The following is a 13,493-nucleotide window of genomic DNA, read 5'->3' as shown; positions in this document are numbered from 1 at the left end:
AATTCATTTTTCTGGACATTTTTTTATCATAAATGAACGACTTCTACACATAATTTTAATATTATTTTGTACTACGTTGATGTATGATGTTATAAAATCATGCCAGAATAAAAATATATACATTTATTACATTTTAAGATATTTTAATCACAAATGAAATGGCTGTATTGGCCTTTGGACAGTTAAACCGAATGACCTTTTGACACTTCAAAATCTTTAAAATACCTTTATATGTAGCAAAATATAATTAAAACCTTTTGGATTCAATAAAAGAGATAAAAGAAAGTTGTACTACCTTATACTTTGTCAAATCTTTGTTTTTTATTATTATTAAGGCCTTTGGACAAAAAAAAAAAAAAAAACCTGTCAAGTCATTGACTCATAAACAGTAGTTTCAGCTTTTGAGGGGAAAAATGTCAAACGGCAACAGAAAACGTGACAACAGCAGAGAACCTTTATAGTCTGAAAAGTCCATTCAGGGTTAACTTCAAAGTGCAGTCAGTCGGCAAATTCTGCAATATACATTATTCAGATGTGTCATGCTAAAGCCTTTATGTAAACATATCAAGAACAGCGTTCGTCCAATCAGTGACACTGATGCCGCAAATATGCAAATAAGGACATGAACCCAGGGTTTAGGAATGTACCCTGTGAAATGTCAGTTGATAAATACCCAGGATTAATTGTTAACCTGGTTAAAGTATAAGAAATGTGAGACGTGAAGAAAGAAAACCCAGGATTCGGTTTACAATGACGCAGGGTTAACTATTTCAAGTGTGAAAGGCCTTAATGAGGCTTAAAGGTGCCCTAGAATTAAAAATTGAATTTATCTTGGCATAGTTGAATAACAAGAGTTCAGTACATGGAAAAGACATACAGTGAGTCTCAAACTCCATTGTTTCCTCCTGAACACCGACTGTTATGTAACAGGATCAGGATCATTAATATGTACGCCCCCAATATTTGCATATGCCAGCTCATGTTCAAGGCATTACACAAGGGCAGGACGTCTGGATCTGTGCACAGCTGAATCATCAGACTAGGTAAGCAAGCAAGGACAATAGCGAAAAATGGCAGATGGAGCAATAATAACTGACATGATCCATGATATCATGATATTTTTAGTGATATTTGTAAATTGTCTTTCTAAATGTTTCGTTAGCATGTTGCTAATGTACTGTTAAATGTGGTTAAAGTTACCATCGTTTCTTACTGTATTCACGGAGACAAGAGCCGTCACTATTTTCATTTTTAAACACTTGCAGTCTGTATAATTCATAAACACAACTTCATTCTTTATAAATCTCTCCAACAGTGTGTAATGTTAGCTTTAGCCACGGAGCACAGCCTCAAACTCATTCAGAATCAAATGTAAACATCCAAATAAACACTGTACTTACGCGATTAGATATGCTGCATGACGAACACTTTGTAAAGATCCATTTTGAGGGTTATATTAGCTGTGTGAACTTTATGTCGTTTAAGGCGAGCGCGAGCTCCGTGGGCGTGGAGCGTGAGAATTTAAAGGGGGTAATGCGGCTCATATTTAATGATGCCCCAAAATGGGCAGTTAAAAAAATTTATAAAAAAAAAAAAAAATGTATGGGGTATTTTGAGCTGAAACTTCACAGACACATTCAGGGGACACCTTAGATTCATATTACATCTTTTAAAAAGACGTTCTACGGCACCTTTAAAGGGAAAATCCCCATGTTGGTCCAAACTTGTACACATTGCTTTCTTCAGTGGAACATAAAGGATATTTTAAAAACACTAGGAACCAAACAATATTGGAGCCCAATGATTTCTGCTGTATGGTGAAAAAACTTCTCCAAATATTTTCCATAGAATAAAGTCATACAAGGTTTAATTACATGACAAGTGATGACAGAATCTCTTTGAGAATAAGTTAATTTGTGAGAACAAAGTAAAGGAAATTGTGAATCCTGAGACATATTTATTTAGACTATTACAGAGATACTACAGTCCATTGAGAGACAGAGCAATAACTCAGCGTCACAGAAGAAACGTCCACCCTCAGCAATGGTACAGTTGTACCATGTTTTGTTTTTCCTTCCATCATGCAGACATTTCCATTCACACTTGTAGAAAGCTCTCAGGTTATTTAAACTTAAAGCAACAAAATTCACGAACAGCTCACTGACAAAAATAAATCTTTACGAAAAAGACAATAAGGCGCCTATATGGGCTGGATTTGATCCATTTTAAGTGCATCTTCAATTACTATTTGCATTTCTGACAAATTTTTTTTTTTTTACCCAAACATTTCGTACAAAACAAGCTGACATCTAACATAACATAGTAAGTGCTCTAAGGATCACCAAACTCTTCGGCCATTTACACTTTGTAATCCGAGAAAATGCATACGTTCTGCCAGAGATTAAAGATTAAGGAATCAAAAAGCCATGATTATAAAAAAATACAAACGTTCACAGGGCAAACTAAATAAATAGAGTATCAGACAAGAAAAAGTAGCCATGACAACAAACAAGAATATTAACTTCAAAACTAACACAAAAGGCAAAAGATTGTGTGTCCACAGATTTGGCAGAAAGCTGTTGTAGCACTATGCAAGTCCATTAGTTAGCAAGACATTATCAATAGAGTATGAGTAGTAGCTTTGTTTTGCAGAAAGCAGCTGAGATCAACAGATTGCAGTAACATTAGCAAGACAATATGATGAACAGACACCCTTTTAAACCAATAGAGTACATTGCACAGATTAACCTACTCAACCCATTCACCCATGGTGTGCCATGGCACATTTTCATGTGTCATTGTAAACCAAAATCTCATGTATACATACAGACAAGTGTATGCAACAACACAATGACAGTGAACTGCATAGTTAAAATAAAAAAAATCTCACTCCAACTCAGATCCACATACAAAAATCACATTTAGTCACAAAAACACTCACTTTTCACTGTGCAACACTTTGCCGTAACATGTTCTCACATGCCCAAGAAATGAATGTCTAAAACGCCGCCTAGACCTTTCCTCTCTTACACACGCATTCAACGGAGAATTTGTCTTGTCTCATTCATGTACCTTGAAATGGTGAAAACCAGAGACCATGACTCATCAAGACAGTCATGATCGGAAAATATGTGTGTGTACAAGCTTCATTAGTTCAGGTCATCGTAGATGCTTGGGGCTGGAGGAACTGGCAGTTTTGGTCGCTTTTTACGACTGGAGAGGCCCAGTGCATTCTGGGAGCTGCCGCTACCACTCCCGCTCCCGCCGCCTGCTACCCTTTCTCTGTCTCCTCTCTCTCGTTCCTGCCCTTTGTCCCTCTCTCCTCCACCTCCAGCAGCAGTCAGAGACAGCGTGCTGGGCTTCTTCTTTTTCTTAGGTCTCTTAGATTCAGAGTTATTGGTGCCTGAGAACGAGACAGCAGAAGTGAAAACAGTGAAAAAGATGAAAGCATAAGAGTGTTGTTTTTAAAAGCGTTCTTGAAAAACTCACTGGCTTTTGAAGATGCAGAGTCTGATGGTGAGATATCAGAGGAGCCGTCCCATTGGAGACGGGACATGATGAGCTGGCCATCAGGAGCATCATAGCCATCGTTTTCCAGCATTGTATCAGAGTCGGGGAGTGTCGACCTATCAAACAGGAAGTAGGATACAAATACACAGTGACAAATGCTGAATATGGACATGGTTTATAAAGAACCCCAGTTCAAAGAAACAGTCAATAGATCTGAATTGGTTTCCTTTGTCACCCATTATTCTACAGGTTAAAACTGCACATTGAATAACTGTTAAAATTGTGAAGCTAAAGAACCTTTTCAGACTTGCTCTGGATGACAGCATCTGCGAAGTGCGTTACATTTAAAGGATTAGTTCACTTTAAAATGAAAGTTAGCCCAAGCTTTACTCACCCTCAAGCCATCCTAGGTGTATATGACTTTCTTCTTTCTGATGAACACAATCGTAGATATATTAATAAATATCCTGACGCATCTGAGCTTTATAATGGCAGTGAGCGATACCAACGAGTATGAGCTGAAGAAAGTGTCTCCATCCACATCCATCCATCATAAACATACTCCACACGGCTCAGGGGGGTTAATAAAGGCCCTCTGAGGCGATGCGTTTGTGTAAAATAAAATATTCATATTTAACAAGTTATGAAGTAAAATATCTAGCTTACGCCAGACCGCCTTATGTACTCAACTTACAAAAAAGGGAACTGGCGTCGCGTCAGTTAAGCTTTTTCCGTAAGTTGAATAGGGAAGATGTAGGATGTAGCGCAAGAGTTTTACACTTTCTTTGTAAGTTACAGAAGGCGGTCTGGCGGAAGCTAGATATTTTACTTCATGCCTTGTTTAAATATGGATATTTTTTTTACACAAACAGATCGCTTTGCTTCAGAAGGCCTTTATTAACCCCCCAGAGTCGTGTGGAGTATGTTTATGATGGATGGATGTGGATGGAGACACTTTCTTCAGCTTCATACTCGTTGATCCCGCTCACTGCCATTATAAAGCTCGGATGCGTCAATTTATTAATATATCTCCGATTGTGTTCATCAGAAAGAAGAAAGTCATACATATATGGCTTGAGGGTGAGTAAAGCTTGGGCTAATTTTCATTTGAAAGAACTAATACTTTAAATGAGTCTACAGAAGCTTGAGAGATTATGGAAATATTAAGCTGAAGTAATGAATGAAATGGACTAGCAAAAGTGGGCGTCTTTATGAAAAAGGAAAACAAAGCTTGAGCAGGTCATCATTTAAACTGAACATAACTATGACATAAATTCACTGCGGTGGTAACACTTTAAAATAAGGTCTCATTTATTAACATTAGCTAATGCAATAGATGAACTAACAATGAGCAATACATTTTTTTTTTTTTTTTTTTTTACATAATTTATTAACCTTTGTTAATAAAAATAGTTCTTTTTAATTATTTGTTCATGTTAAGGCTGGAATACACCACTTAAAATCTGAACAGATTTTAAAACACTAGACACAAACATGTCAACTAGTGTCAAAATGGTTACAGAGAAAAAAGGCATCATACACGAAATTCTGTTAGTGTGATCCTCAGTCATTTAAAGTAATTCTGAACAACAAACTTACTCAGAAACATATGCTTTGTTGTTAGGAGACTCATCAAATGAAAACAATCTTTTCTAAAATCGGCTCAAAATATCAAACATGTTAGATCATATCCTTCAACTACATGAAATCATAGTATTAAGCTAAAAAAAATATGTGCCCATCATACAACTACGCCATTTTATGAGAAATCTGTAAACTTCAACTGCCCAAAATCTGCAGAGTCACTCTGACTTAACCACAACTAATGTTGACTCTTCCAGAATGCAAATCAGGGCGAAAATCTTGGAACAAGTTGTGTAGTGTAGTCCAGACTTTAGTTCACAATGCATTAACAGATACGACTTTTAAAATAAGTATTAGTAAATTCTGAACTTAATAATAACTAAGGTTAATACATGCTTGTATTATTCATTGTTAGTTGGTATTAACTAATGTAATTAACTAATGTTAATAAATAAAACCTCATTGTAAAATAACCCTTCACGTCACACACACACACACACAAAAAAAAAAAAAAAAAAAAAAAAAGTAAAATAAAAAAATAAAAAAAAATCACTAAGCCGGTGTGCCTCAGGTCTCAATACTAGGACCTGTTAGTTTTTCACAATTTTGTTTGGACAGCTGCTAAAAAATGATCACAAGCTTGATGAAAGAGAGGTATATTAAGAGAGGGAAGGGAAGGAAAGCGGGTGGGTACACTGATTCTTTTCTGTCAGGGTGAGATCAGGGTTGGCAAAGGGGTGAAACTCACGCGGACGGCCCAAGGAGGAAGACCCTGACTGCCCTCCTCTGTTCGTCCGTGTGCTGGGGACACCGCTGGGACCTGCCAGGACACAACGTGGCATTACGCACTGCACCAGAGACAATGACGGGGCGAGAGACTAGGTGAACACCGCCAGCAGGATTCGAAAGGGGGCTCTAAGGTTAGATATTAGGAATTAGGGAAGGGGGATTCAGTGCTGGCTGATGTTCAAAAAGTCTCTTGCTTCGTAAAAACAGGCAGTGCTTTGAAACAACCTATGACCGTCCAATTGGGAAATGGAGTACTTTTATGTCCAATTGGAATGGAGACAGATTATTTCAATTATATATTTAAAAATAAGAAAGGCCAAATCAAATGAAACAGGAAAGAAAACTGAAAAGTGAACACCAATCAAAAAAAATCAAGGTTTATATGGAGTTGCCAGTTGTGTTCCTTAAAATCAGTCCCAACATAACATGATCATTTCCATTTACACAAATGAAAAAGATCATGTGTTCACACATCACATGCACAATCAATCTTTGGCTCTGAAGCAGCACACTCACATACACACACTAATACATACACATTCTCAAAACTCGAACAGTGAAAAACTATGTCCCCCTGACTGTATCCATTTACCATACTTCTGGTCACATGACACAGGAATAGTTCACTTGAAAAGGATTTTATTTTATTGATTTATGCACTTTACTGCTTTCAAAGGATTTTATTTCAAAGGATTTTTTCTAAGGATTTTATTTCAAACACCAATTAAATCAGTATATTCCTCTTTTTTGTCATCCAAATAGGTTCATAACTACTCAAGTTAAAAAGCTATAAACAGTTGCTTAATCCAATATTGCTTAATCCAAGGTTAAAAGCAGCCTTAACACAGAGTTTAAAAATACATTAGCCCAGGTTTAAGCATGTGCAAAGCCCTTGAATCTCTTAGACTGGTTTCCCAGATGTTTTGGCCTTCAGCTGTAAGTTTTTATCACTCATAATATATGCCTGCTGTGGTAAAATACTTACTTTTTCTGCTGGCCAAGGAAAGAGAAACTTGATGACTGCTCGTTCATAGTCAATAAGGTAATGGAAAGAAGCTCTAAATGTCAGTAGACTGAGTGTATCATAGTGTGCATTTGTAAGAATAAATCACAGCAGTTTATTTTTATAGCTTCCTGTTAGTTCACAAATATGGACTGAATTCTTACCGAGTACACATCTTCTTTGTGTGTTCAGATACAACCCCACATTGCTGAGGAAAAAGAAGAGAGCAACTAGCAAGAGAGAAACTCCAGTGGTTGACCAATGTGGCTGATAGATGATAGAATGAATACAAAAATACAATACATATAATGACAGCAGGCAAGTAAGATGAACTGAAACTGAACAGTTATTTCACACAGTATTTACAAAACATTGTGAAAGGCCAAACTATCAGTTGACTGCCCTTTTGTTGTTTCTTAATGGTCTATATATATATATATATATATATATATATATATATATATATATATATATATATATATATATATATATATATATATATATATATTGTATAAACCAATAAAAAACTAATTTGGGGTGACAATACACAAAAAAACTGTCACACCACACAACAAGTATTATTTTAGTCGCATACATATTCTAAAAACTAAGGATAATAAAGATTTTTATTTAAAGCTGCAGTCCGTAAGTTTTGCCTCTTTGTCGCCATCTCTGTTTGAGACCTGCAATTGCAGTTATTTGTGGAATTATCTTTACGTGGGTTGTGCCTCGGCACGGTTCCTCAGCGCAGATGAATCTAATGTTTGCTGTCACTCACCGCACCGGTGTAGATACTGTACTTCGGAAACACAGATTCTTCGTCTTGGAAGTATGACCAATATAAGAATTTTCACCGTAAAATATCATCTGAACAAATAATTAACATGTCTGCCACTTTTGTTCTGACTAACTGAGAAAAAAACAAAAACGTTACAATTAATCATGCTGCCAATGGTGATTAAATCTAACAATCGCTTAGCTCGGATCATGTCAAACCGTGCAAATTATTATTATTGTTATATTTTGTTCTCAAATTTTATTTAGAGAGTATTAGCGTTACCTGTAGATTTCAATTTCTGTACAGTCTAATCTCTAACATTAATTTGTCATACCATACAATCTGCCATCAAAATGATAATTTTAATTATTGCAGCTGCTGTGAGAAAAGGCTATAAATGATCCGCCATCTTCACATGTGATTTAGCCTACTAGCTGGGACTCGTTCTTTATGCAAGCAGACGTGACGTAATGACGCAAAGACAAACTTGACATGTTCGAATTTCCTGCAAAAACCCACCAGTACCACCCCAATAATAAAACATTATTATAAGCTTATCGTTGTGAATCAGGCTAAAGTAAGGAGATAGTTTTCAACACTGGCTGGTTATGTACTTGCTCAAAATACAAACAGCAGCTTTAACTGCATTTTAATCTGAAACATGACAAACAAAATGTGTTATTTATTTTTAACAATTAAATTTATTAATTTTTGAAGATGAATCAAATTTAGATTTTATTTCCAGTGCAGTCCGTAACTTTTTTTGGTTAAAAATTATCCAAAATAAATTTTTGAGCAAGTACATAACCAGCCAGTGTTCAAAACTATCTCATTATTTTAGCTCGATTCACAACGGTAAGCTTGTAATAATGTTTTATAATAAGAGCGACATGGTGGATTTCCGCGGGAAACTGAGCATGCAGCAGTTCCTCTGTGCGTCATTACGTCACGTCCGTAAACAGAAAGGAAGGAGTCCCGTCCAGGTTAGTCGGTTTTATCACGTGAGGACGCAGCTGGTAGCAGATCATTTATAGCCATTTCTTACAGCAGCTGAAATAATTAAACTTATCATTTTGATGGCGGATTATAATACAGAAAGATCCAAATGACAATCATCAGTGAGATTCACCCGTAGTCAAAAAGCAAAAGACTTTGGACTGTTGAGTGGCTACAGAAAATGAAATCTACAGGTAACGCTAATATACACTAAATATACATAGTCACGCAATGCTGATGTTGTTAACATTAAAAATTTGAGAACAATATAACAGTAATAATAATTTGCACGGTTTGGCGTGATCCGAGCTAAGCGATCGTTAGATTTAATCATCATTAGCAGCGTGATTTATTGTAGGCCTGATGCTTTTTTCCTCAGTTGGTCAGAACAAAAGTGGCAGACATGTTACTTACTTGTTCAGATGATATTTTCCAGTGAAAATTCTTACATTGGTCATACTTTCAAGATGTAGAATCTGTGATTCTGAAGCACAGTATCCACACCGGTGCGGTGACTGACAGCAAACATTAGATTCATCCGCGCTGACGAGCTGTGCCGAGGCATAAACGCACGTACAGATAACTGTTCCGCATATGACTGCAATTGCAGGTTTCAAACAGAGATGGCGACAAAGAGGAAAAATCGCAGACTGCAGCTTTAATAATTAAAGGATTTGTTAATTAAAAGACTTTTATCTGTAAACCTAAACAATGTGTAGGTAACTCATGAGCCTCTACACTGGAATGTATTATTATTTTATTTTTGTTAGTATTTATTTTTATTTTGGAAGAAAAAAAATATTGTATGGTAAACAGTCTATATATATATATATATATATAATAAGAATGAAGACTTCAGATGCAAAAGCCTCTAAGTCTGTCTGATGTTTTTCTTTAAAATGAGCATTTTTATCAGGCTCCTCTGTATTGGTTTCTACCCAAGTACTGTTGCTTCTGATTGGGCTGAAGTGGTGATTTATTGGGTTTGAAGTGAAAGAATTTGATGAACATATACTATGTGCGGAGAGCATTCACTCAGTATTGTTATCTCATTTTTGACCAAGGTGACTTTTAGAGGCTCTTGTAATGGAAGTCTTCATATGCTGCTTACCGTAGTCAGTATGGATCGCAGCTCCTCAGGTCCCAAGGTCTCATAACTGATGCCAGAGCTGTAGTTATACTACATGAGTGAGAAAGTGAAAAAATATTGCTGTAATACTACAGTTATTAATGCAACACTGAAAGCGATGACCAAAGTTACACATGTTAAAATACTTTAGCTAATCATCTCACCTTGTACATGTCTGGATTTACACTACTGCTGAGCTCTCCTGCAGTGAGACACAAAGAGAGACTCATAACATGTTCAAGCGAAGCCTGATGTCTGTCAAATAGTGCACTAAGTGGATAAACAACTCCTAAAGAGTAAGATCAGAATAAAACCCACCATTCTTGTGCTTTATGGATTTGGATCTCCTGGGAGAGTTTGGATTCTAAGATACACAAATATTTATTTTAATCATTTTCAATATTTAAAAATTCCAATACTACAAATTTACAAAATTAATGTATTATAATTTAGAATATTTAATGAGTGCATGTAAAAAAGTTTTATACCTTTTCTGACTTTCTTTTCTTGGCTGTGAAAACAAGCAGTTAATAAACTGTAATTCATGATTATTGAAATCAATATAATAAAACAATGTGTCAGTTTGGTAAACATTTGTAGACAAACAGTGGTGCGGGAAATGAGGGGGGAACAGAGGAGCAGACAGACTGGATGATCTCACCTTTCTTTTCTGAACCATAGGACCAGTCGTTGTCATTGATATCGTCATTGTCTTCCTGATCACTTTCTGACTTGCTTGTGTTGTTGCTGCTGGCTATTCTGTAAAAAGAGCAGAACAATGACCTTCAACGCTTTGAAACTTCACTAGAATTTCCCTCGAGGATCAATAAAATATCTCCATCAGGCAGAAAGTCCATGTGTTATCTTTGGAAAATAATGGTTAGAAATGTGCCCCCAACTTTTCATATTTTCCCAACAGTACATGACGTCAACAAAACAAAATCATAGCAGAAAAAACAATACAACATACAGATTTGTAATGACATTAGAGTGAGTAAATAATTTTAGTCGAATATTACCTTAAAGGATTAGTTCACTTTCAAATATAATTGTCCTGATAATTTACTCACCCCCATGTCATCCAAGATGTTCATGTCTTTCTTTCTTCTGTCAAAAAGAAATGAAGGTTTTTGATGAAAACATTCCAGGATTATTCTCCTTATAGTGGACTTCAATGGACCCCGAACGGCTGAAGGTCCAAATTACAGTTTCAGCACAGCTTCAAAGGGCTTTAATCTAGTCTTATCTAGTCTTATTTAGTCTTATCTAGCGAAACGATCGGTCATTTTCGAAAAAAATGTAAATGTATATGCTTTATATAAACAAATTATCGCCTTGCAAGTGGTCCCGCCATTCCGTGTTCTTTAAAAAGCTTACGCTGTATGTCCTACGCCTTCCTTATTCAACTTACGAAAAAAATGGAACTCGCACTGCGTTCGTTCCATAAGTAGAATAGGGAAGGCGATCATCTGTGTTTATAAAGCATATTCATTTACATTTTTTTAGAAAATGGCCGATCGTTTCTCTAGATAAGACTCTTATTCCTCGTCTGGTATCGTTTAAAGCCATTTGAAGCTGCACTGAAACTGTCATTTTGACCTTCAACCGTCTGGAGACCATTGAAGTCCACTATAAGGAGAATAATCCTGGAATGTTTTCATCAAAAACCTTAATTTCTTTTCAACTGAAGAAAGAAAGACATGAACATCTTGGATGATATGGGGGTGAGTAAATTATCAGGAAAATTTTATTTGAAAGTGAACTAATCCTTTAAGCGTTCCCTTCAACGAATAATATCTATGCATTTCATATGAGAAAAGCTAAACTCTTTTTAAAGGAATTTGGTAACACTTAGGTGTTACAATAAGGTATAATTTGTTAACATTACTTAGCCTAATGCATTTACTAACATGAATTAACAATGAGCAATATATTCTTACAGCATGTTATTAACACAAATGTTAATGTTAGTTCACAAGTGTATAAGTGAGCTAAATACTGTGACTTCACAGCCCACTGACCTGCGGTTGGCTATTCGGCTGCTGTTGCGGCCCATCCCGAGACACTTCTCCAGATGAGGAGCAAAGCGAGAGGCCGCGATACTCCGGCTGCAGTTGGGACACACGCACTCCTTATTCTTCCACTGGTTGTACACCTGCCCGAAGATGTCTACACCTGGCTGGTCCACTATTTCTACATCAGAGAGAGCAAGTAGTAGAGACAAAATTTGAAAGAATGCATCCCAGGCTTAATGAATTAGTGTATTTTTGTGTTACACTGTGACAGACTCACCAAAATCCTTCATACTTTCTTGGTCCGTGTCATCCAGGAAGAAATAGCCCTGTTTGACTGCCCTGTGCACCTCAAAGCACAGCCCTAAACAGGCATCTTCCACTAGGTCAGAGTAGACGTCATGAGCCAAGGCCTACAGCAAAACAGTTAAATCATATGAGTTAAACTGATCATATGATGCTACTTTTGGGGCCTAGCTGGGTCAAAGCGGGCACACAAATTAAAAATTTTGTCTCTGACCGTGTGAATTTTACTGGCGAGCCTGCATAAAACCATTCTTATGTAATCCAATGCATTCAGATGAACCTCATTTTTGCTAAGGAATTTAGTTTACAACAACAACAAAGACACATTCTTAGGCTATCTGCATGTGTTTCGTACATAAGAGCCACTCTCTGTAATCCTTTACCTCTAGCTTGGTGTTATCCAGGCCTGACAGAGACATATCCTCCATTTTCATTTGCAACAACTATTGTAGGGGATCTCTCATTGTCGACAATAGAAAATGGGGGTGGAAAACACTGAAAAACACAAAGCCTGTTACATCACAGACAAATATGATATCTGTAGTATCGTTGTCCAACTACAAACCTTTGAAATAAGAGATTCAGCACATCAAAATAAGTGAGCATTTGAAAACACGATAATTTGTGCATATCGTAAAGTGTTTATTATCCAGTAAATGTTTTGTTTTTTCTTAAAATGCAAATGCTATAACGTTTTCTGGGTTGTAACGTCCATTGCGTAACATGTTTGTCATATTTATAAATTATTTGTCATGTTCAACAAGCTAAAATATACTGTGAACATGGGCGGGCAGTGCAATTATCCAGCAAAACAGCAGGCACTTATGATGAACGAGGGCCAGTAATTAATAACCACTGCGTGTTTAAACACAATAAACCCGCTGAACACAAATGAACACTGTCATAGTTGACAGGTACGACTGGCGCATTGCCCCGTTTTGATCATATCATATGACTTGCCATATGGGCGGGTTTTGGCAACATTGTTTCAAAACCGCAGGAAAATGCAGTAACAAAGTAGTAACTGACGCCGCGCGCAGTAAAGCGCATTTGTCGCGCTTCTTGTTTAAATTGTTTCCACTTACCAGGACTGAACGGGCCGGTTCTTGTGTCATTCACGGACCCGCTGTTCTCTTAAGGACGACATAAAAGAAACATGCTCGAAACAAGCGTACATATGAAGATAACAGAAATGTTATCTCGTTATAAACGATTAGAAGCCCGGTTGATTAAGTCGCTCGAATACAGATGATGTTTGAAAATAAAACAACGCTGCCATTTTGGCTCCAGTTAGGCATCACTAGTCTATTACCGATCCTAGGTGACACATCGATTCTGCTGCCTTGAATTCGTTCCTCTCGCTCTCTGTATGTGTATATGTATATG

The 13,493-nt window shown here is 36.7% G+C and overlaps 1 protein-coding gene across 4 annotated transcripts; it reads right to left on the bottom strand.

Moving 5' to 3' along the window:
• Window positions 1-1,850: 1,850 nt before the first annotated feature.
• Window positions 1,851-13,469, bottom strand: atxn7l3a (ataxin 7 like 3a). 4 transcript variants are annotated; one of them, XM_048208035.1, is made up of 13 exons: window positions 13,193-13,469; window positions 12,491-12,602; window positions 12,082-12,214; window positions 11,811-11,982; window positions 10,451-10,548; window positions 10,278-10,300; window positions 10,108-10,153; window positions 9,954-9,991; window positions 9,772-9,840; window positions 7,051-7,094; window positions 5,843-5,914; window positions 3,490-3,626; window positions 1,851-3,403 (listed from the first exon to the last, which is right to left on the bottom strand). In XM_048208035.1, the coding sequence occupies exons 2-13, from the start codon at window positions 12,539-12,541 to the stop codon at window positions 3,150-3,152; spliced, it is 1,137 nt and encodes a 378-aa protein (XP_048063992.1). In that variant the 5' UTR covers window positions 12,542-12,602; window positions 13,193-13,469; the 3' UTR covers window positions 1,851-3,149. The 4 variants fall into 4 exon arrangements, with proteins under 4 accessions (XP_048063992.1, XP_048064001.1, XP_048064010.1 ...); XM_048208044.1 differs by having other exon boundaries at window positions 12,491-12,618; window positions 13,193-13,438; XM_048208053.1 differs by lacking the exon at window positions 13,193-13,469 and adding an exon at window positions 12,673-13,072.
• Window positions 13,470-13,493: the final 24 nt, after the last annotated feature.

This window comes from Megalobrama amblycephala, linkage group LG1, assembly GCF_018812025.1.
Source record: "Megalobrama amblycephala isolate DHTTF-2021 linkage group LG1, ASM1881202v1, whole genome shotgun sequence".
Classification (NCBI taxonomy): Eukaryota; Metazoa; Chordata; class Actinopteri; order Cypriniformes; family Xenocyprididae; genus Megalobrama; species Megalobrama amblycephala.
Note: the sequence above shows the minus strand (reverse complement) of the source record. Positions and strands in the feature narration are given on the sequence as shown.